General features: G+C 37.3%; 1 protein-coding gene across 1 annotated transcript in view; it reads right to left on the bottom strand.

The window, feature by feature from the left end:
- The window catches only part of Slc25a24 (solute carrier family 25 member 24), a 51,031-nt gene extending 29,075 nt beyond the window's left edge, over positions 1-21,956 (bottom strand). Inside the window, exons 1-3 of the mRNA XM_005339103.5 lie at positions 21,465-21,956; positions 5,764-5,890; positions 3,123-3,210 (exon numbers count right to left, since the gene is read on the bottom strand). Of these exons, the coding sequence (XP_005339160.1) occupies positions 3,123-3,210; positions 5,764-5,890; positions 21,465-21,647 (398 nt within the window). The 5' untranslated portion in view covers positions 21,648-21,956. The remainder of the gene's footprint in view (positions 1-3,122; positions 3,211-5,763; positions 5,891-21,464) is intronic.
- Positions 21,957-23,476: the final 1,520 nt, after the last annotated feature.

Raw genomic sequence — 23,476 nt, forward strand, 5'->3', positions numbered from 1 at the left:
TACGGAAATCAATAAATGTTATTCACCACATCAATAGACTTAAAGTTAAGAACCATATGATCATCTCGATAGACGCAGAAAAAGCATTCGACAAAGTACAGCATCCCTTTATGTTCAAAACATTAGAAAAACTAAGGATAACAGGAACTTACCTCAACATTGTAAAAGCTATCTATGCTAAGCCTCAGGCTAGCATCATTCTGAATGGAGAAAAATGGAAAGAATTCCCTCTAAAATCTGGAACAAGACAGGGATGCCCTCTATCACCACTTCTATTCAATCTAGTTCTCGAAACACTGGCCAGAGCAATTAGACAGACGAAAGAAATTAAAGGCATAAAAATAGGAAAAGAAGAACTTAAATTATCACTATTTGTGGATGACATGATTCTATACCTAGAAGACCCAAAAGGGTCTACAAAAATACTACTAGAACTAATAAATGAATTCAGCAAAGTGGCAGGATATAAAATCAACACACATAAATCAAAGGCATTTCTGTATATCAGCGACAAAACTTCTGAAATGGAAATAAGGATAATACTTTCATCTACCCCTAAAAGTATCGTAGTTTAACTTTCCTGTTTTGGTTGATATTTGTGTAGTCTGTGAGGTAGGAATCCAATTTCATGTTTGTTTGGTTAACTATTTATTGCATAGTTTTTCCTTCTCCCAGGATTTGCAGTTTCTTCTCTCAAGTGACAAATCCAAACTACGAATGGATCTATTCCCAGAATCTCCATTATGTTCCTCTTATCAATTTGTCTATTTCGGTAGTAATATCATAATTATAGCTTAATAATAACTCTTGATATCTAATAGGTCAGCTCCCAGTTCCATGCAGTTCTTCTAGGTTATACTGGAGCCTCATATTTTGATATAAATTTTAGACTTAGCTTGACAAATTCTTCCCCCCAAAAACACATAGGTTTTGAATATTATCAACTGGAGAGGAGCACATCTTCTCTGTACTCTTCTTTACTATCATTAATAAAGTTTTTATCAGTTCTTATAAATGTATCATTTGAGGCATATTGTTTTTTCCTTGTAGCTGACTCAGTATGCTAACATTTTCTTTAAATTTTTACATTTATATCATAAATCATAATGTCCCATAATTTTCCTCTTTCATTAATTTGTTTGTTTTTGATATAATGGTTACAGTGGTTCACAGGAAGTTCTGAAGAGTGCACTTTTACACTCTGGAGGTGTTTTAGTTCTGTTCTTTGATAGTTTTCAAGAACTATCTGGGGCTACAATTTGCTTTATGAGAAAAATTTTAAATACAGATGAAATTTCTTTAATCGTTTTGGTACTTTTTGGCTATTTCTTTATGATACAGTCTTGGTAAGTTATATTTTTACAGAAATTTATCTATTTCACACATTTTCAAATTTATTTGCATAAAATATTCATAGTATTTTATGTTTTTAAATTCCTGATGTATCTATTTGCAATTAAACATATTTATATCTCATTTTTCTTTTTTTCCTCAATCTCTCCAGAGATTTCTTTTTCAACAACAACTTTGCCTTTTTTTGACTTTCTATCTAGTTCTACTACTGTCTTTATTATCTCTTCCTTTTATCCTCTTTGAGATTATCCTGATTTCTTTTTTAAAATATTTTTTTAAGTTATAGATGGACATACTACTTTTATTTTGTTTACTTATCTTGATGTGGTGCTGAGAATCGAATCCAGAGCCTCACACTTGACAGACAAGCACTCTATCCCTGAGCTACAACCCCAGACCAAGATTATCCTGATTTCTTTCCCCTAACTTAGCACATTAATTTTCAGCCTTTACCCTTTTCTAATAAAAGTTTTAAGATTATAAAATTCCCCCTAAGTACCATCTTAGAAATATCCCTCAAGTTTTAATGTTTTCAAATCAGTATAATTCTTGAATTTCCATTTAATTTCCTCTTTGACTCTAAGTTATTGAGTACATGTCATTTGTGGTATTATTTTTATGGCAGATCAAGCTAACTAATACACCTTGATCTATTCTGCTACTTTTTAGAATTGGTATTATCTTTAAAGACATCATAGGGAATACAGAAATATGATTTCTGTTCTTAGATCAAGAAAAAAATCTTCACTTTTTTTGTGCAAATGCAACTTTAGAAGCAGATTTTTATATGCTCAATATACCATGGTCAAAATTCTTTGTATCTCTTTTTCATGTTTTAGTTTTCTACTATCCAGGAAAGCCTTTATTATCCAGTGCTAACAAAAATAACTCCAGGCACAACCTTGAGATTTCAAACCCTCCTGTTGGACAGCTGCTTATAAAAGAAATTCTAAACAGAAAGGAAAAAAATGCTACTGTATTTTCCTATAAGAAATATTGTATTTCTATGAAGTAATATACAGATATAAAAAGAAATAAATTTGATAATAAAGGCACTAATAAGAAACTGAAAACATTCAGGAGAATATTAATATAATGTAAGCATCCTTTCCTGTTTTCTTTTATCATGAAAAAATTGGTACCTGCCTTGTGTTTATAACAAAAGAGTATTTGAAAGCCCCTGTACTTCAGAGGTTATGGCTCCATCCTGTGAAATAAAACATTTGCATTTGTAAAGGTTTATCTTACTAAATATTTGAACTGGCAACAATATTCAAATTGGCATCTCTGTGTTCTTTAAGTTTAAATCAGTACTTCTCTGAAAACTAGGAAAGCTTTGGAATATTTTTATCCAGTCACATGTAGATTAAATAATCTGAAGAATCTGCTAGACTCCTTATCTTGAAACATCCAGTTCTATTGTCACATTAGGAACCAAATGGAAGAGAAAAAAAGAAAAGAGAAATGCAATACCCAAACCCTTGGCTCATTATCTCTAGATTTAACACCTTATTACTGTCCTGCTGCCCCTGAGGTCTTGCAAGAAAGAGTGCACTCTGAGCATCCTTCTCCAGTTCCTTCATTGTAGATAATATACAAGTGCATACAAATGAACAGGGAGGAAGAGGAATGATTGATGCTGGATGTATGTAATGAGGAATGATGAGGTTCAGGGAAGTGTTTTAAAGTCACACATACAAATGCAGTTCTCTAAAGCAGGATATTAAAATGATAGTAAAAAATAATTGTCAACACAGTAAAGAGCTTACCTTCGAAGAATCAACTCTGCTTGTTGTTCAGAAATAGTTAGACCCAATATCTCGAGGGACTGGACAATTTCTGAAGCTTCAATTTTTCCTTTAAGGAAATGAAAAGATTATAAACTTAGAACTAACAACTACCTTAGAAACTTTGAATTTCAAATCACCTATTTAAGAGAAAGTTTGAAAAGACGAAGGCAAAACTATGCATTTAGGTAAATCCTATGTTTGCTTAAATACAAATTATAACATCAATATGCAAAATTTAACAAATACATTAAACAAGTATAGACATACTATTTCTTTCAGTAATCATAACAGCCTTGTAGACAATAATGATTTTCCTCTGAAGAAGAAGATCAAGTAGTCTCACCAAGTGATGTTATTAAGAAATAACAGAACTGAAATTCAAATCAAGATATTCCAACTCTCAGGTATATTCAATTAAACTAGGATTCATTTAAAAAATAACCATATCCATTGTTTAACAAATGACCAGACATTTATCATGTATAACGTTATATTATCCAATTGGTTAAAGACAAGTAGAAAATGAAGAAATGGAACCAAAGAGTGTGGAGTATTTTTTGAGAAATCCAGCAGTAAAAATAAAGAGAGTAACGTTAGGAAAACAACGGGAGAGAGAAAAATTTTAGTGTTAGGGAAATCAGACATATTTATGTACAGGAGAACAACCAGAAGAGGAAAAACAAAGTATAAGCAATAAATGTAAGTGGACTAAATTTCCCTTGAGCAGCTCAGACTGAGAATCCAAAGACTGATCTACATGAACTAGGACATAACAAACAGAGGTTCTTCTGTCAAAGCAGCATTAGTAGCAAACTTCTCAGGAAGAGACAAAGACAAAAATCACTGTTAGTGGTGAAAGGAAAGACTTTAACTAAGGCAGGGATTCTAAAGAAATGACAGGATTCTGAGAAAATCCTCTTGAGGAGAGGAACCTGGACAATACAAGGGCAGTAAAAGGCATGAACTATAACAGCGAAATGCTTCAAATAACATTCTGATAATTCTCCTTGATAACCACACTCTTGAAGATTTACACTTAATTCTTGTTATTCACAGCAGTCAATGGCAAATGCTGAATTAGCAACTATTGAACCATTGCTTCTCTAGAAAATTCAGGGTTAAGTTCCTATCATCTTCTAATCACATCTTCATCAACTGACCAATACCTAACCTTTTCTCATGTGTGTTTCTGTTTAAAGATATGTCATTTCTTGGAAACCCAGTAGCACTTAACCACTGAACCACACCTCCAGCCCTTTTTTACTTTTCATTTTGAGACAGAGCCTAACTTGCTGAGGCTGGCCTTGAACTTGCGATACCCTACCTTAGCCTCCCAAGCTGCTAGGATTATAGGTGTGCACCATAGTGCCCAGCAACATTGAACACTTGTGGAAATTTATCTAACATGTATTTTCTCCATGTAGCACACCATAGCCTTCTGTCCACGAGGAACACAATACAGTACTTCAACTCTACTTTTAGGGAACATTTTGAAAAGCAAAAAATATCCCCGTAAAAAGTACAAGAACACAAAATACATTGTTCAAAATAGACCTTGAAAAGGACATGTTTATAGTCTGAGAGTTGAAATAAGAAGGCAGATGTCACCTTCTCTTCCTCAGCTAGGAATGTACATATTGAGCAGCTCAAATATTCCATTACTTTGCACATGCCCACAAATGGCTGGGAGTGCTGTGAATATACATTTCAGGGTTACTTTTAAGGCAAATTCACAAATATAGAGTTCATGAATCATGAGGATCTACTCTATGTGTTTTGCTTTAAAGAAGTCTGCTAAATAAAAATATGAACCTATCATGAGAAACTGTTTCAAAATATACCAAAAAAAGATAAATTAAAGGACTGGGGTTGTAGCTCAGTGGGAGAGCATCTGCCTATCATGCTTGAAGCACTGGGCTCAGCACCACATATAAATAAATAAAATAAAGGTCTATCAACAACTAAAAATATATATTTTTTAAAAAAGACAAATTAAGGGAACCCTTCACATTTACTAAAATTGAACCATTAAAATTTCATCTTTATGTCCTGTTTGACTCCGAATTTTCTGAAATGGACAACTGATGTGTGCATAATTTACACATGGGGATAACTGACCGCTGGTTATCAGGCAACTGATCCTAAGGAAGCTTCATCTCCCTCTTGGCTATTATTCTACATAGAGAAGCCATAAACCCAACCAGAAGGTACATAGCTAAAGGTCTACACACTATTTTGTTTTCTAATTTTCAGGATCAGAGAGTATCTTCTCTAAATTAATTCTTCCAAAACGACTATCAAATGTAAGATAATATGGAACCTTTTCAAATTTTAGAATATTCAGTATTCATGCCAAAAGAATTATTATTTTTAACCAATCAAATCATCATAAAGTTCCATAGTTAACATTATATGTCAATAGACAAAGCTATTAACAGCTTTCTTCACTAATACTATGATTTCTACATAAAAATCACAATACTAAAGTATTTTTTATTATTTTAAACAGGTATTAGTTGCTATCTTAAAAGAGAGAGACTAAATTTGCATCATTTTAGACTCTTGGAAACCTGAGAAGTAGTTCTTCATAGTTGATGAGCAATAGAAGAAAAAGACACACCATCATTATTTTTGTCCAGACTCTTAAATGCCAATTTCATTTTTTTCTCATGGTCTTTAAGGTACTTCATAAATTCTTCAAAATCCAGCTTCCCATCTTTGTTGATATCTCCAGTAACAAAAATTTTCTACAAGAAAAAAATAAAGATATTTTATTGCTAATATGAATTAAAGTATTAAATTATATACATACTTCAAACAGATATGTTCTCTTCCTACAAGATTAAAGGAACATTTTTTTGCCATTATGTCATTATCCATTATCACACAGGCCTGTAATAAAAGCAACTATTCCACTTGACTTGAGATTGAACACAGAATTTAAATGTCTAACATAGAATTTTCCCCTTTGATTACCAAAATTAAATATTCTTTTCCTACAGATGATACTTAGAAAAGCTGTCATATCAAACTATCCACTTTTATATTAATAGAAATAATTGTTTTCAATTAAAAATAAGACCTTATGCTATTTGATATCACATGTATACCCTTGCTACCACCAATTAAGATATTCACAATCAACCACTCAAAGCTTATAAATTTTGTTGGGCTCATATTCATGCTTTTATGGGTAAATAACACTGAATCGCTTCAAGATAGTATAATGATCAGAACTATAACCCTAGACTCAGAAAGATCAGAACTTGGGATCTGCAACTACAGCTATTCTTGTAGGGAGATTTATGGTTAAAAATGCATAACTAGGAAAGAAGAAAAGATGTCAGGAAATAATGGGTCATTGAAGCTCATCTCAATCTCAAGAAACTTATAAAAATAAAATAAACAAAAAGAAGATGAAAGAAAAAATTAAGAGTAAAAGAAAACACTACTGAGAGGGTTAGCAAGGTCATGAGAAGCTGTTTGAAAATATCAATAAAATTGATAAACTCTTGATATTGGCAAGAATTCAATGTCAGAAAATAAATAGAAATACCTAGACATTAGAGACACGAAAGACATTAAGAACAGCTTTATATCAAAAAATATATAAATGAAATTAGAGAAAAATGCCTAGAAAAAGAGAACTTATTAAAAATTGGCTTAAACTAGGCTCAGCGGCACACACCTGTTATCTCAATGGCTAAGGATCACAAGTTCAAGGCAAGCCTCAGCAACTTAGCAAGGCCCTTAGCAACTTGGAGAGAACCTGTCTCAAAATAAAAAATAAAAATTAAAAAACACAAAGAACTGGAGATGTAACTCAGTGTTTATACAACCGTAGGTTCAATCTTCACTACTAAAAAAAAAAAAAAAAAAAAAAAAAAAAAAAAAAAAAAAAAAAATTGACCAAAGACAATAGGAGATCTGAGTAGTCCTATAAATATTAAATAAATATCACCTGTAATTTTAAAGCATTCCCATGAAGAAAAATTCAGGCCCACATGGTTTTAGCAGTAATGTCTAACAAACTTTTAAGAAATAAATAAAAATACCAATTTTCCAGAGAATTGAAAAGGTGAGAACATTTTCAAATTCATTTTATGAGGCAGGTATACTCTTGATTCCAAAACCTAACAGGGATGTCACAAAAAACCAAACCAAACCAAACCAAAACAAAACAAAACAAACAAACAAAAAAAAGGAAACTGAAAGCACTATAATTTAAAATAATCACAAAACTCCTAAAAATATGTTAGCAAATCAAACCTAATACTTAATAAAACAGAAAATATAGTATATGTGTATGCATGTACACATGTGTATATATTTAATGAATAAGGTGAATATACTCCAGTAAAGCCTGGTAGGGTTAATTTTTTTTAATTTAACAGAAAAAGAAAAAGTCATATGATTATCTTAATTAGCATTTGATGAATTCAACATCATTCATGGCTAAAAACTGTAAGCAAACTAGAATTAGAGACATGCTCCCTTAGCCTGACAAAGGGTATCTCCAAAGAATTCTAGCCTTTTTTGACTTGGCTGGTTTTGTGGTTATCTTATCTATATCCTAAATGACCTTGATTAAAATAATACCAATACTACTAACTGTCTTAAAAGCAAATTAATTTCTATTATGTCACTGGAAAATAATTATTACAAATTGATTAATTTTACAAATTATATTGAGAATAATGTTCACCTAGAAATAATTTCCTGATTACTCAAAATATAAACAACAGTGTGCAGTGAGCAGGGCTGTTCCTGGGCGGACCGCATTCCTAGTCTTGACTGGTTTCACCTGTGTGTGAACTATGAGTGCACCAGTAAAATCTAGATCCAGAGGAAGAGGAGATGGTCTAGAAACTTCCAGTACAAATTAAACCTATGATTGCTCTAAAGAACAGGGGTAAAAGAAAAAATTCTTAAGAGAAACCACCACCAATTAAAAGTCAGGATATTCAAACTGAAGAGGAGAGGAAGAGGAGCAAAGGAAGAAGGAGAAAGAGAGGAAGAGGAAGAAGGAGAGGAAGAGGAGGAGAAAGAGGAAATTGTTGTGGATGAACTTGAAGGAGAACCTAAACTTAATGTTTACTGCCTGGAAATGAGTATAAAAAGTACTGTATGTGAGGGTGAAGATGGCCCAGATGTGAAAGAGAGGATTTCACCTAATCTAGAGTGTACTAAAATTCCAGAAACAGGTGATATACAGTCATAAGTTAAAAAGAAGACAAGCTGAAGCCATTCATGTTGTTGACTTATTAAATTTTCTCAATAAAGTTTCACAATTTTCTCTGAAACAAAAACATATTCAAGATTTGCATCACCCAAAAGAAAATGTCATAGCATTTATGAATCCCATCTGTGTACGTAAGATTTATCTAAGAAGTTCATATTTTGGTCAATGGAAATATTAGTGAACATCTATAATTTGGAAAGGGGATTGAAATTGCAACCTCTCTTATAGTAAGTAGACTTCCAGAGTAACAATCACTGATGACTCTAATTTAACAATAATATAAAAAACTAACTTGTCCCTTTTGAATTATCTAGCATATTCCTCTGTGAAAACAATGAAATCCAACTAAAAGAGTAAACAAAAACTATTTATTGTGACTAGGTATAGCAGGGAAGTCAGCATCCATTGGACATGATTGGCAGAGACTCACAGGCCAGTGAAGTAGGAAAGCTACAATAGGAACGGGAGGCTTGGGGTTCTCCCGGATTGGAGGCTTGGGCGCAGGGAAGCTGTAGGCCAGATAACAAGAAGTAGAAGCATCCTGTGTGATTGTTTAAGGCTGCATATTTGGCCTTCTTTGGTTGGTCCTCAGTTGGTCCTAAGTCAGGATGAAAATTAACTAAGCTGTCAGGGTGAGCTTTAGGAGTCTTAAATTAATGGAATCCCAGACTTTTGGGGCTGAAAGTTACAGAAGTTACTGCTTAGTTTCCTGGACTGTCTCAGGAAATAGAAATCTGACTTTCTACAAATCTGACATAAACTGGTTTCCTGGTCTGTTTACTTTAGATAAGGGGCTGGTTTCTTGGGCAGGTTGTTGTAGGCATAGTAAAGAGCAAAACAAAACAGAGTATCATTCAAAAAACTCATTAGATAGCTACCAAAATAAAAACTTTCTCTTGCATTTTAACAATACAATGTAAGTTTCTATCTTTTCTCTAAATCAGTTGAATTCTCAGTCTATATAAATGAATATCCTACTAGGAAACCTAGGGACACGTGAGACTGAGAATTCATGAAGAACATTCAACTTTAAAAGGAAAAGGAAAAATACTTCAGGGTTTGGCTTTGTTTTGTTTTTTCAGGAATTGGGAAACATACACAGAGAAAATGTTTTGGACTGAACTGTTCCAGAGACAGCATCTACTCCAGGCCTCTGTGGTCACAGAAGTGTTCCTCAGCTATCCAGCACTGTGACAAAATACCTGAGAGGATCAAGGTGGAAAGGTTTATTTTGGCTCAGTTTTGGTCCATGGTCCCTTAGCCCTCTTGCCTTTGGCCTGTGATGAAGCAGCACATTATCAAGGTGTGTGTGGTAGAGTAGAGCTACTCACCTCATGATGGCTAGAAAGCAAAGAAAAAGAAGGACAAAGGTCCCAATATCCCTTTCCAGGGTACACCCCCATATGACTGGAAAACTTCCCAAAATGTCCCATATTTTAATGGTTCCACATCTCCCAATAGCACCACAGCCAGGACAAAGTCTTTAACACACAGGCCTTGGGGGACAATTATCCAAACCATAGCAAAAGTTGAAGAAACCGGGATGCAGTGCTTGGTGTATGGAATGTGTGTGAAATACAACTGATACCAACTAAATAGGTTTAAAATAAAGACTCCTAAGTTCATGTGGCTAATAGGAAGAGTTTTACTAAATTTTAATATGACAGAACTCAACAGACATTTTTGTGATCAGAAAGTACCAATTGTCTGAAATAAATTCACACTCTTTACTCTCAAGGATCACCAAGTCTGCTTGGTCAAATATCAAAAGAGCAAATAAAATCAGAAAGTATAGACAGTAATCATTTCCAGAGAGAAAACAAGTCGGAAATAGAATTATTGGGAATAGAATTATTCACGAGGCTGTACATATTGAGAAAGAGCCTGTAATTTGGCCTGTTAGAAAGAGAAAGGTTCAGAAAAAAATGTTGTCCAAGCTCAGTCTTGATGGTTAAGGTCTGATAATTAAGGCATGATTGAGGAAACCTCAGCAGTGTTAAAAACCCAAGAAGATAGCCACTCAGACTGTTCCCCTTCCAGGAAAAGAAACCAAAACCTAACATGAGGGAACTCCCAGCAACCACTCCACTGGCCACACAGGTAGAATGATTCTTCCAGTCCCCAAACCCCAGAGGGAGCATCTTGAGACTAAATGCCCACCTAGGCTACTAAAGACAGGTGGACACTGGAAAGTAATCCCAAGTTGGAAATTTTAGTACAGCCAGGGAGAAAACTGAGATACTTGAGAAAAGTATTGGCTGCATTGGGTTATTCTTAATAAACAGTAACTTTGGTAGACCCCAGGAACACTAGTGGCTTGGGTCAAGCTTGGGAACATGTAAATTTGGCTTTACCACTCTCCCAGAGGACCCTCCAGGGCCCCCAGCCACAGCATCTCTGATCAAAACACCAAGGAAGCCCACCTCCTCATTCTCCTTCAGGTTTTGAATGACCCCTAGATTCTCCAGGCTTTTCTGAAGTTCAAGGATGTTCAGGGTCCCATCTTCATTGTAGTCCAGGTACCAAAAGAGATTACCACAGAGATCATCCATCTGTGCCTCAGGAGGCAGGAATGGTCCAGGCTGCAGTCTCTGCATCCCCCAGAGGCAGAAGTTCCCAGAAGTGAGATAAGGAGAACCTCTGCCCCCCAGGAGTGCAGTGAGAAAGACACCTAAGATAGCAGCCTCCAGGGAGCTGCCAAAGACAAAGCACCTCTGCATGTACCTATGCAGGAAGGAGAGGGTTTCCTGAGGAGCAAGGCAGCAAGGCAAGTTCAGGGCCCAACCTGATGGCCAGCACTAGGGGCCACCAGGAAGGGAGGCCATGGAGTTCAGGTCACACTAGCAGGTCAGCTGACCACATGCTTTCTTTCCACTGCAGGTAGAGCTGAAAGGGGGCGACTTAGCTCCTTCTTCCAGAAACTTCCAGAGACACCAGCACAGGGCTGTCTAAAAAGCAGAGCTTACTTTTTTGGAAAAGTGGGTATGAGTGTTGGAACTTGAGACTGGCAGGTAAAATGGGCGGAGTTAAAGTCCACCAACTCTTTTTTTTTTAAGTTAATAGGTTGCAAATGTTAGAAATCCTTTTAGGGTTGAGGTGCTGGAGAATTCCTGCCAAAATATTGGGAAATGAATGAAAATCTGCCCTTGTGGGTCTTTCCTTCTGTGATCCCCCATTCCCACCTCCCACCTGCAGAGAGCAGTGGTGTTGTTTTCTTCTTTCTTTTCACTCAGTATCTACAATGGTTTCTGTCAAAATCACTCTATCCTTTAACAGCTGTTAGAGTACACGGGGAGGATAATATCACAATGGGCAGAAGTTCAGTAAACTGGGGTCCCACGGAGAAGGTGGGAGATACTCAGAAACAACATCTGTGGCTTTTTAACCCCCACCCTCCAGAACCACAGGGGCCCTGGCTTCCTCTGCATGTTCCCTCTGCATGTTCCTCCTTCCTTTTCCACTGGAAGTATGGGGGTGCAATGGTCACTGTAAAAAATCTCCACTTTTTGTGTAATTTATTTTCCTAAATAATATACTCTTTTAAAAGGGGAATATTAAAATTCATAAGGAAAATTTAAGTCAGCTGTTCTCTGTTAGCTCTGCATATCATGTCACATATTGGAAACATAAAGAGGACCATTACATGTCCTTGAAATATGGTGGGTTTCCCTTGAGGAGAAGGTTGCACTGTGCTTAGTCATAAGTACTACCTTAGGCTGTGCAATAAACATTTCCTCCAGAATGGTTGAGCAGTGGCAAACGTCTAGTTGTTTCACAAGATGCACTGTGGCCCAGTCAAGAGTGGATTCTTCCACAAAAGAGGAGGTTATATTTCATAAGAAACACTCCTTCCCTGAGCTCTGCAGGGGATGCAGGCAGTGGCCAAGGGTTATAGATGACATGTTCAGATAGAGAATAAGCTTCTAAAGGACCAAAAAGAAAACACAGAAGTCAGAGGCAAAGTAAGAAGGAAAACAGACTGACAGCATTTGCAGAATTGATAAGAGAGCAGCATAAGGCTGATAGTCTCATCCAATAACAAGCAAGTCTTTTTGTTGAATAGCTCCTTCCACTTTTTGAAATTACCTTGTTCATTATTTATTATTCTTTAGTCCCCATTTAAGTAATACACAGAGACTAGTATAGGTAGAGTTTCAAGGCTACAATGATAGACCCCCTTTGTCTTGTTCACCACTATACACGCAGTTTATTGAACACTGATGGCACCATTCAAAAACATTGATTGAATGCACTGAATATTTACTCTGGGTTATTTGGTGAGTTATTAGCCATTCCTAGTTTATATCTGGAGCTTCTGGGCATTAAATGACTTTCCCAAGGCCACAAGTTTAGTGAGTGATAAAAACATTTGGATCCCGTTCTGATTGTACAGCCTATAACCACTATATGCACTGCAACAGTTAATGTATAGTAAACATGATGGTCCATGTTTCACAGTGAGGCTTCAAACTCAAACTTTCTCAACAAATCTTTTTGTTCTTTTCATAAGTCATATACATATATATATGTATGTATATATATATATTCATATATATATATGTATACACACACACATATATTCTTAAAAAGATAAGATTTTTTTTTTTTTTTTTTACTCAGAGTGATCAAAAGAAGTTAAACAGCAACTTCCAGAATATTTTCTTGTGGAAACTTATTTATTTGTAAATGCCATAACTTGAATACTGATAAAGGAGATAATTCTGAATGGGCTAGGGTAAAATTATAAAAGTGATGTAAGGCCTTAAACAATGGTAAAAATCTTCTAGGTAGAATGAGAGAAAGCCCAGGCAGAGAAAAGGAAATAAATGGGGTAAATATACACAGTTGTGGCCCCCACAGGGAACACAGAAGGTTGGGGGTTTGGGAAAGGGACTGAAAGTTTTAGAATGCTGTCAAGACAGAAAGGGTAGAAGGCCTTATTATGAAGTTCTTCCCTTTATTTTTTTTCCTTTTTTTAGAAACTTTATTTCCATGAGGAAAAAAAATATCGTATTTTAGAATATAAATCAAGAAAAAAAGAAAAAGACACAGATTTTATATACTTAGAACATCTGACATACATGTAATTATAATCCCCCTGCTGAGATGCCTTAAAATGCACCTCTATGACTCCTATATCATTCCAAAAGCTAAAATGGTTCTGTTGGTTAATATATTTTAATGGAATAAATCCTCCTGGTTAACAGAGGAATTATCTAATGGAATGAAATGCTGAAAAGAATTTCTATTCAAAGCAATAAACATTTGCTAAGTTGCTGTTTTTGTATGTGATTCTATTCCATTTTTAGTTGTAAAATGTCTCTTCTCCAGATAATCAAAACTTGTAGAATATAAGAATTAGAAAAGCCCCTAGATCAGAGTACGCAGTCCAGCCACTCTACTTACACAGCCACTCTGCTGACACTACCTACTTGTTCAGTACACAGTATCCCCATGAGAACTGAGAGTCCTCAGGGAGTTCATAATCTAGTACATGTGAAACCACATTTTAAAGGTTTTTGTTTTGTTTTTTTTATGTGAACTTTCATACCCAGTCATGTGTGCTCTTGTTAAAAGCTCTATCCAGGAGGCAAGGGAGATATCTGCATTTTAAGAATAATAAAATTAAAGCCTGAGTAAAGTTTCAATTTGATTATAACTATATGATCAGTTCACACAAAGAATGGAACTCTTCGAGCATGCTAGTTCCATTCCTGCTGTTTTCATCAGTTTTAGTCCATGTGGACTACTATTACCATGTACTTGCTCAAACAACAGACATTTATTTGTCACAGTTCTAAAGGTTGAAGTCCTAGATCAAACACTATCAGATTCAGTATCTGCTGAGAGCATGGTGGAAAAGGCAAGGGAGCTCTCCTGGGTCTCAAATCCCATTCATGAGAGCTCCATCCTCAGGACTTACTCACCTAGGTCCCATTGAGGACTATTACCTCAGGGGTTAGCATTTCAACATACGACTGGGTAGATACAAATATTCAGTCCATAACAGTTATCTCCTCAGTTCAAGAGTCCTATGATGCCTTCAATTCTATATCTCCTAAGAAAGTCACAGTAAAAAAGGTGACTATGAAAATCAGGCAAACAACTTAGTTTTAAAATGGCCTAGAATTTCCCAAGCTAACTGAACACCTTTGTTAAATAGCAAGAACTGAACTTGGGTAAAATGGCCAGCTGCTCACCATGATTTTATGTTCCTCATAATTTTCATTTTGGTAAATTGAAATTCAAATTATTTCCTCCAACTTTAATGTCCTAAAATACGACTCATTTTTTTTTTTCATCAGAGTACCTCAAATGACACCTAAAAATTGGGACCATCTTTTAGAATGTTTGAACGTGGTGTTTGATCAAAAAAACAAAACAAAACAAAACAAAACAAAAAAACAGGAGTGAGAACAGAGCAGGAAGTAGAGGATATGGAACAAATGATGATAAAGAAATGAAGAGTCTCAAAAGGATAATTAGATAATTAAAGGAAAAACAGTAGTGGCTGAATATATGTCCTTGTTCCTCATACTACATTGTAGTCTCAGTCCATATTCTTATATTCCTGAGCCTCAGGGAAGTTTATGTGAATTTTCTCTCTTTTAAACATAATGTCATAGTAAAGAGATTTAGAAACACATACAAAAAAGGTGTTATATCAGCAGAAACTTTAGTGATTTTACTTCCTGCTAGTTCTTAATTTTGTCTCAGGACTTTCCATAAAGTCTCTCCCTTGGATAATTCTGGAACACTTAATAATTTCTAGCTATTTCTTCCTTATGCCTATTTTCTTATGAAATACATTCATTCCATTTAAGAGCTAAACAAATTTAAACAGAAATTTGCTCTCTTCTAAAGATTAAATTCATTACAAAAATCTTGGAAACATGAAGAGGACAGCAAATCAAATGAAAATTTATAGGGATTTAATCTGAAATATTTGTTTTAGATGCAAACTATTATCTTGAAGCCATCTGTTGAAGAGTCACCCTATAGTTCTTCTTTATACTTGAGTAGACTATATAATAAGTCCTTGACATTATATAAACACTTGATCCATGCCTTGAAAACTTTCTCCCACAAATATTGACTGGTAATCAAATTGAAGTATTTGATTAGTTCTTGTTTCCCAGGCATGATAGTTAATTTTATGTGTCAACTTAACTGGAGTAAAGGTTGCCCAGTTGACTGATAAAACTATTTCTGGATGTGTCTATGAGTATATCTTTAAAAGAGATTAGCTTTTGAATCAGTAGACTGAGTCTAGATTGTCCTCATCAATGTGGGTGGGCATCATCTAGTCCTCTGGAAGGCTGAAGAGAACAAAAATGTGAAGGAAATTAAAAGAAGTTTTACTTTCAGAATGGAAGACTTTATAAAGACTGATATCCTAATTGGATGGAGAGGTGGAAAAACATAGACTGTTAGTCAATAGGGAGTTGACTACAAGGTTTCTGCAAGGCAATGCAAATCTCTATTTAAAGAGACCCTCAGACTCAGAAATTTCCATTCCTCAGAATTTGTCCTATGAAGATATACAAGCCAAAATGAAAGAAAAATACATGAATACCCAGAGATTCACTATAATTTCACTTATAATCATTTTGAAACTCTCAATAAAATGATAAACAATAAAGAATTAGTAACACATGCTACAATTGTGAAATGGAGTATCATAAAAATCAATAAAAAATTCTCAAAACTTTTGGTATCAAGATGCTTTTACTATCTTAGAAATTATTAAGGATTCCAAAGAGCTTCTGCATATCACAGGAACCATGGAGCTATAACTCACAGATCTTCCTTCAAGGGGTCCTGCTGTGGGGAACACAGCTGACCGGCATCCTCTAGTCTCTTGCCTTGGCATCTTCAGATGCACCACAGTGAGCTACACTGCCATCATTTCCCTGAGCTGCTTCCAGCCAGTGACTGGACATGGTGAGGAATTCAAGCTGGATCAATTCCGGACTTGCTCACAAATAACGTTTGGCTGGATCCCTATCAGCCTAGCCCAAACTTTGGCAGAGCTTCTCTGTTGAAGTTCTTCTTACACAGTCCTTCCTCCCCTCCCCCATAAACGAGGAGGGAAAAACTGGATCCTAGTTAACTAAAGGGTCAATATGGGTGCAAAACAAAAACAGCAATATTACATTGCATTACAGCAACATCTAGGAGTGGCCTTGAAAAATAGTAGAGAAGGAAAATCTTCCCAGTGGGAGGAATCATTCCCTTTGTAAAGAAAGAGAAATGTCCTTAGGTGAGAAGACAGGTAATCACTGAACTAGCACATGGACTCTCCAGTTCATAGTAAATAGTGTTCAGCAGTTGGCCTAAACCAAGGAATTCACTGGCCATATGATACACCACATATCTTAGTCCATTTTCTTGTCACTATAATAAAGTGATTGAGAACCAAAAATTTATATATATATATAGTGTGTGTGTGTATGTGTATATATGTGTGTGTGTATGTGTGTGTGTGTGTGTGTATGTGTGTGTGTATATATATGACTCTGGAGGCTGGGAAATCCAAGAGCATGGTGTTGGCTTCTATTCAGCCCTTGGTGAGGGCCTTCCTGCTACATCATGTCATGACAGAAGACATCACACAGCAAGACAGAGCAACATGCTAGCTTGCATCTCTCTTCCTCTTCTTATAAAACCACTAATGCCATTAGAGGGACCTCACCCTCATGAACTCATTTAATCTGAATAAATTCCTAAAGGATTCCTCTCCAAATGCCATTAGCATACGAATTTTGGTAATAAGTTTCTAACACATGAATTGGGGGGGGGTACACATTCAAAACACAGCATCAGGCCATCTAGGAACAGCCAATCTCACAGAATAGTGGAATGGTCTAATGAAAGCACAACTGAAGAGATAACTAGCAGACAATATTTGACAAAGATGGCCTTGAGGATACAGTATATGCTCTAAAGGAGAGCCCTCTATATGGCTCCCTCTATATGGCTCTAGTAAGTCCCTCAATGGGAAGAATAAATAAGTATAGCAACCAAGAAGTAAAAGCAGGAGTGTCCTCACCATCAATCCCAATGACCCACTGGGGGACTTTTTCCTTTCTATCCCCACAACTCTCAGTTTTGCAGGATTAGTTTCTGACCCCTGAAAATGATATATTCTTGCTAGGGAACACAGCAAGTATCCCATTGAACTACAAACTACAGGTGCCTTGGGACATTTTGTATTCCTTGTGTTCAGAGACCAATAGGTAAGAAGAGACATCACCAAGTTGGTAGATGTAAATTGACTCCAATTAGCAGAAGGCAGTGCTGCTTTTGCACAATGGAGACAGAGAAGAGTATATATGGAACTTGGGTGATCCACATGTATCACCCATCCTGATGCTCCCTTGATCAATTATAACTATGCATGGACACATACAATACTGGCCTGAGAATCTTGAACCCCTCAGGAATGAAGGTAAGTAACAAACACCGGTAGATATTATAGCTGTGGATGAGTAGGATTTAAAATAGATAGTCAAGAAGGGAAATAGAGGTCTAGTTATAACCAGCTAACGCCATGGGGACTGAAGTTTATCTCATGGATATCCTTCAGGAAGAGAAGCCAAGAACCATAAAGGAGCTCTCTCCTAAAGCTATGCAAAGAAGCACATCTCTCTAGCACAAGGAGTGGTCAGTGGTGGTCAGGGACATCAGTGGCTCAGCAAACTTTCCAGAACACACCTGTCTGTAGAAGCAGAGTTGATGGACAGCCTATTCCTGCCAAATCTTTGAATCTGCAGCACTCATGCTAAGTTCACACTTGCCTTGGGCTGCTCCAACCAATGCCTAGGCACACTGTGGGCACACTGGTGCCCACTAGCACTGGGCAGCCAGTGCAGGACTGCCTTAACTGCATTTCCTTAGTCACTACCCATTAACCTAGTTGAGACTTTCTAACAACTATGCTTGGGTCTGGAGTTCTTCCTAAATTAATCCTTCTTTCTCACACACTTCCTAAATTTGCATCATTGGGGCTGGTGATGTGGCTCAGTGGTAGAGCACTTGCCTAGCATTCCTGAAGCTCTGGGTTCAATCACAGTCCTTTTTAAAAAAAAACAAAACAAAACTTGTGTCATGGTCTAAAGTCTAAAGACATCCCCTCCCCCATCTTACTACTGTTCCCTCTTATCCCTCACAGGCACAGGCATTTCTCCCAATAAATCTTTTGCACACTCAATCCCATTTTGGTTCCTGTTCCTTGGAGGATAAGAACTGATGCGGTTAGTACCAGGAGAGATCCTGACTAGAGTGTGGGGCACATACTATCATTTGCACAAAGTGGGACCCAAATGCTAAAGATTTCACCAGAGGTGACCTGGGAAAACTAAATGGCTAAGAGAAACACTCTGGCTCATGCAATGATTCAGGCATATTAAAAATATGGGGGAACCAAGCTCTAAGGGTAGGAAAACGGTATAATGTAAAAAGGAGCAATTCACCAGGGAGAGGTAACAATGCCAAATTTGAGTACACCAGCAGCAGAATCTCAATATATAGAAGAGAAAAAATTGGTAGAATTGTGAAGAGATGTTGGTTAAGCCACGTAGAGGGAGATGGACACCTGTCTTTCATTAGTGGTAACAGAAACCGTTAAAGGCTAACAGTTGTTGAATATTTATGACATACAGATGTTAGTCTCACTACTTTTATATTTTAATTCATTTATTCTTCATTATAACACCGTGAAGTGGTATTATTGTTACTGAGGCCAGAAGAGTTAAGAAAATAGCCTCAAGTTAACCAGCAGAAGTAACAATCATGATGTAAACCTATACAGCCTGACTGAATCTCCCTTATTTTCTTTCTACTCAGCTATTCATGTAGAAAGATGTTTATCTTATTTTATCCAAAACTTCTAGTGATCATACAACATGTTTTTGGCTATTTTGTCCTACCTATGCTGGAAATAGAAATTCTAATAACTTATTTAAATTTTTCTTTTTTATTATCAAAAATGGGCCACTGCTTTGTGAGTCAGGTATTTCAAGTTATAGCCTTAAATCTTTTTGTATTACTTTGTTCAATGAATAAAACAGGATCCACACCCATTCTCAAAAGGGCTGGTCTCAGTGGAAGCCACAATAATCAAATAAAATAAAACACTTGAAAATTTTAACAACAAAGATATGTGAGACAAAGGACCTACACATAGCAGCAAGTAACCAACTCTTCTCTGGAGGGTAGCCCGAAAGGCATGCCAAAGATGAAATTATATTTACCCAAAATAAAAACAATTCTTACCTAATTGTAAAACTTGCATTGCAATCATTTTTCTCAATTGAAAAATGAATAATACAAAAGTAAAGGGAAAAAAAAAGTAGAAAAAGCAACCTAATTCCTATAATCCAGAAATATCCATTAACCTTTTATGGGAGTGCATACCAGTCAGAGTAAGAACTCTGGGAATGGCTAGTAATGCCTTGCCTGAGCACAGAGATTGAGATCGCATGTATGAATAAAATACATTTTATGTATCTTTACTAAATATACACACATATGACAGTGATACATATGTGCCATTCTGACCCCTAAGTCTATATATACACGGTTTTATATAACTTGTTTTGTGATATGCTGTTAAACTCTTTTTTCCTGATTTTGGTTCACTTTTTATTAATCAGTCTTGCCAGAGGTTTGTCTATTTTATCCATATTTTCAAGGAACCAACTCAAAAACATACATTAGGAAATTTAAAGTACACTAAATAATATGTGAGTCAAAGATATAGTCATTTTGGAAATCAGAAAATAACTGAAACTAAATTACAAAAATAAGTAGTTCCAAAAATACTTGTGGGATGTAGCCAAATAAGTGATTAAAGGGATACAATATCTCAAAATTCATGAGTATGCATTTGATTCAAGAAATTAGAAAACAGGCAAATGAGTAAACCCAAAGAAAGCAGAAGGAAATAAACAGAAATTAATCAAAGAAAATAATCAGGTTCAGTCAGCAAAAAAGGACCAAAAGTTGTTTCTTTCAAAGTGTGAACAAAATAGACAAATCTATGGCAAGATTAAAGAGGGTGGAAGAGGGGAGATATCAGGAATGAAATTACTCATCTACAGATATAATCACAAGTTTTATAAAATCATGATTAATATGAACCTTGGGCAAAATGGGCAGCTTCCCAAAAAACAAAACAAAACAAAACAAAACAAAACAACCCTTGTAACTAACTAAATCTAAGTCAAGAAGAAATGGTAAACTGAGAGGTCTATAACCACTAAAGACATTGAGAGAGGAGTTTAAAAATCAAGTTTAGAACAGTTGTTGGCCCTCTAGTAACCCAATCACTTTCCCTCTTGGGGTAGGGAATGCCACAGTATCCTCTTGCACTCTATCAGGGGTTGGAGAAGTTCCAAACATTGTATCTCCACCCAGCTAAGGGAACTGAACTTCAGGAACACAATTAAAATGACTCAGAGGTGAAACTGCTCAGCGACAGGCCAATCCTTCAAACCAATCCATATACTCAGGGTATTGATTTAAGAATGTTTTAAATACTGGAATGTCGCCATTCCTCCTCAACAAGTGGGGACAGCCACTGGTTTCCAAACAGATTTGAAACAGTAAATATCACTGGCTATGTAACAAAGCTGCTTCGAGGAGACACAAAATGAATCTTTTACAGAACTTGGGGCCCATTTAAGTCTGATGGCTAAAAAAAAAAAAAAAAAAAAAAAAAGTGATTTAAAAGTTTGCAAGACTACAACAGGCAAGTAAAGACCCCGGGATGCATTCAGAACAAAAGTGTTATGGGAGTGGGTTTAAATTGTAACAGCGTCCGTGGGCCAGAGTGTTCACAACACTAATGTTATCTGGAAAAATACCCGCAGCCTTTCAGTTCAGCTTCTGTTATGGGGCTAACTGGCTGCGCGCCTCTTTCACTCCGAGTCTCTGAACCCATCCGCGGGCTGGAAGCCACAGTGCCGCCTTCTTCCTGGCAGAGCCTTGGGCCGCCACCCTCCAGGATTCTGGCAGCGTCCCCAGAGTGCCTGCAGCCCTCCCAGCGCTCCAGCAGCGCCCCAGCAGGGACCCACCTCCTCGGCGTCCTGGCCCAGTGGGATGCCCAAGCTCTTGAGCCCCTGCTGCAGCTCAATGATGTCCACAACGCCGTCCCCATTGCGGTCCAGTGTCTGGAAGAGGGTCTCGTAGCGCGTTGGCGGCTCCGCGTCCTGGCAAGCCGCCGCGGGCAGCACAAAGCTCCTCAGCCAGCGCAGCATGGTCCCGGAGGCGTGAGGCGGCCCAGCTCAGGAAAATCACTGGAGGTGGAGGCTGAGGGCCGCTCGAGTGCGACCAGGACCCGCGCGAGGCCTGGCTGGGAGGGGCCCGCGGACGAACAGCCTTAGGGGCGTCGTCGGAGGCGAGGCTTCGGCTTGGCACGCAGGGCGCAGGAACCCAAAGGCTGCCCGAGAAGGCTCGACGTGCAGGGTGTGGCCGGCCAGCTGCTGCTTCGGGAGGAGCTCCCCTAGCGCGGGCCTCCCCGAGAGGCGTCCGGGGCTGGGCTGGGCTGGGCAGGCTGCAGGCAGGAAGTGAAGTGCTGCAGTGTGGGGCGGTTGGGGGAAAGGTGTCCTGCTGTGTCCGGAGTCCAGCTGTAAGGGAGGGAGTCCCAGAAAGTTACGGGCTTTATCGTTACCGTATTAATGGCTTGCCAGTAGCTGGCTTGAAGTACGGGTAGCTTATTTTAAAGGTCCCCCTCCGACTTGGAGCATTGACCAACAATTGCCCAAAGGTGGCTCTCTGCCTGGAAAATGGGCCATGTCGGGCTCATCTCACATGGATCTCTAACTTGTAGGGGTAACTCCACAGACATCACACACCTCGCGGCTTATCTTCCATTCACAAAAACAACAGAGCGGCTGAGTGCATAACCCGGAAATCTGCTTTAGGAAGCAGAAGAATGAAATCCAAAAACATTTTTTAAAAAGCACATGGAAAGAAGGAAAGAAGAAAGGGGAGGGAGCAGGCGGGCAGGAGCCTTTTACAGAAAAAAAGCAGCTTCCATCCTTTTTTTTTTTTTTAACAGAAAAAAAGCAGCATCCATCCATTCAGCTGTGGTGAAATGAGTGGCTGCTTTAGTAAATAGCCTGGTAACCAAGTAACCATGAGTGACCTGCCTGTGATAAAGCACTTGCAGAGGCTGCCCTGAGACTGTATCAGAAAACCTCAGACCCCTCCCTCCCAAGATGGGTGAGGTTCTGAGGTTTGGCATTTACTACCCAGGTGAGTCACAACTTCCTACTACATAAAATGGGATAATATTAGAAATGCTGGATTTATGAAGACAATACCAGAGTCGTAGTCCTTTAGCTGTATGAACTGGGAGATGTGGCATAGTTTCTCTGAGTGGCCTCTCATCAGGAAAATGAATATGAAAAACTAACTCACAACAACACATTGTATATTTTAAGTGAAACATCTTATACTCTAAAGCACCAATAGTGACATGCCCTTAATGGTAATAATTCTCCAATCACATATGCTTAATAGAAACTGGCTGTATCCTCTTGTCTGCAGGAGTGAAAACAATCTTTACTTGTCAAAATCCAGTTATTCCACAAAAGTCAGGAAAGCAGACTCTGAGTTTAACTCCCCTCATACCATTTCTTATGTTAAAGACATACTCTACTTGAATCTAGCATTTGTAGTTAAGGACTGCCTGAAAACAGTTTATCTGTTTATGTTGTCTCCAAACATCCTGAAAACAGTTTATCTGTTTATGTTGCCTCCAACTTGTATTGAGGATGACTCAGGGAGGCTTATTGTCAGAAAAGTGAGTCACAAATATGCAAAACATTTAGCTACAATAAACCTGTAGCATTGGATTGAAATTAGTGATATCAGTATGAGTTCATGGTTTTAAGTATTTTCAGATATAAAAATATGAAGTTAGGTGTGTGTATGTACACACACCAGCTCTGTCCACTGACAGGATCTAGGAGTAGCAAATCCGGAACACTGAACACATTTAGCACCAGACTGCTCTTTCTAAATACTTTACTCCAAAAGGAACTAGAGCACTTAGGAAAAATAACTGATTCTAGAATAGGGG

The sequence above is a fragment of the Ictidomys tridecemlineatus genome, chromosome 11, assembly GCF_052094955.1.
Source record: "Ictidomys tridecemlineatus isolate mIctTri1 chromosome 11, mIctTri1.hap1, whole genome shotgun sequence".
In the NCBI taxonomy this organism is placed as follows: domain Eukaryota; kingdom Metazoa; phylum Chordata; class Mammalia; order Rodentia; family Sciuridae; genus Ictidomys; species Ictidomys tridecemlineatus.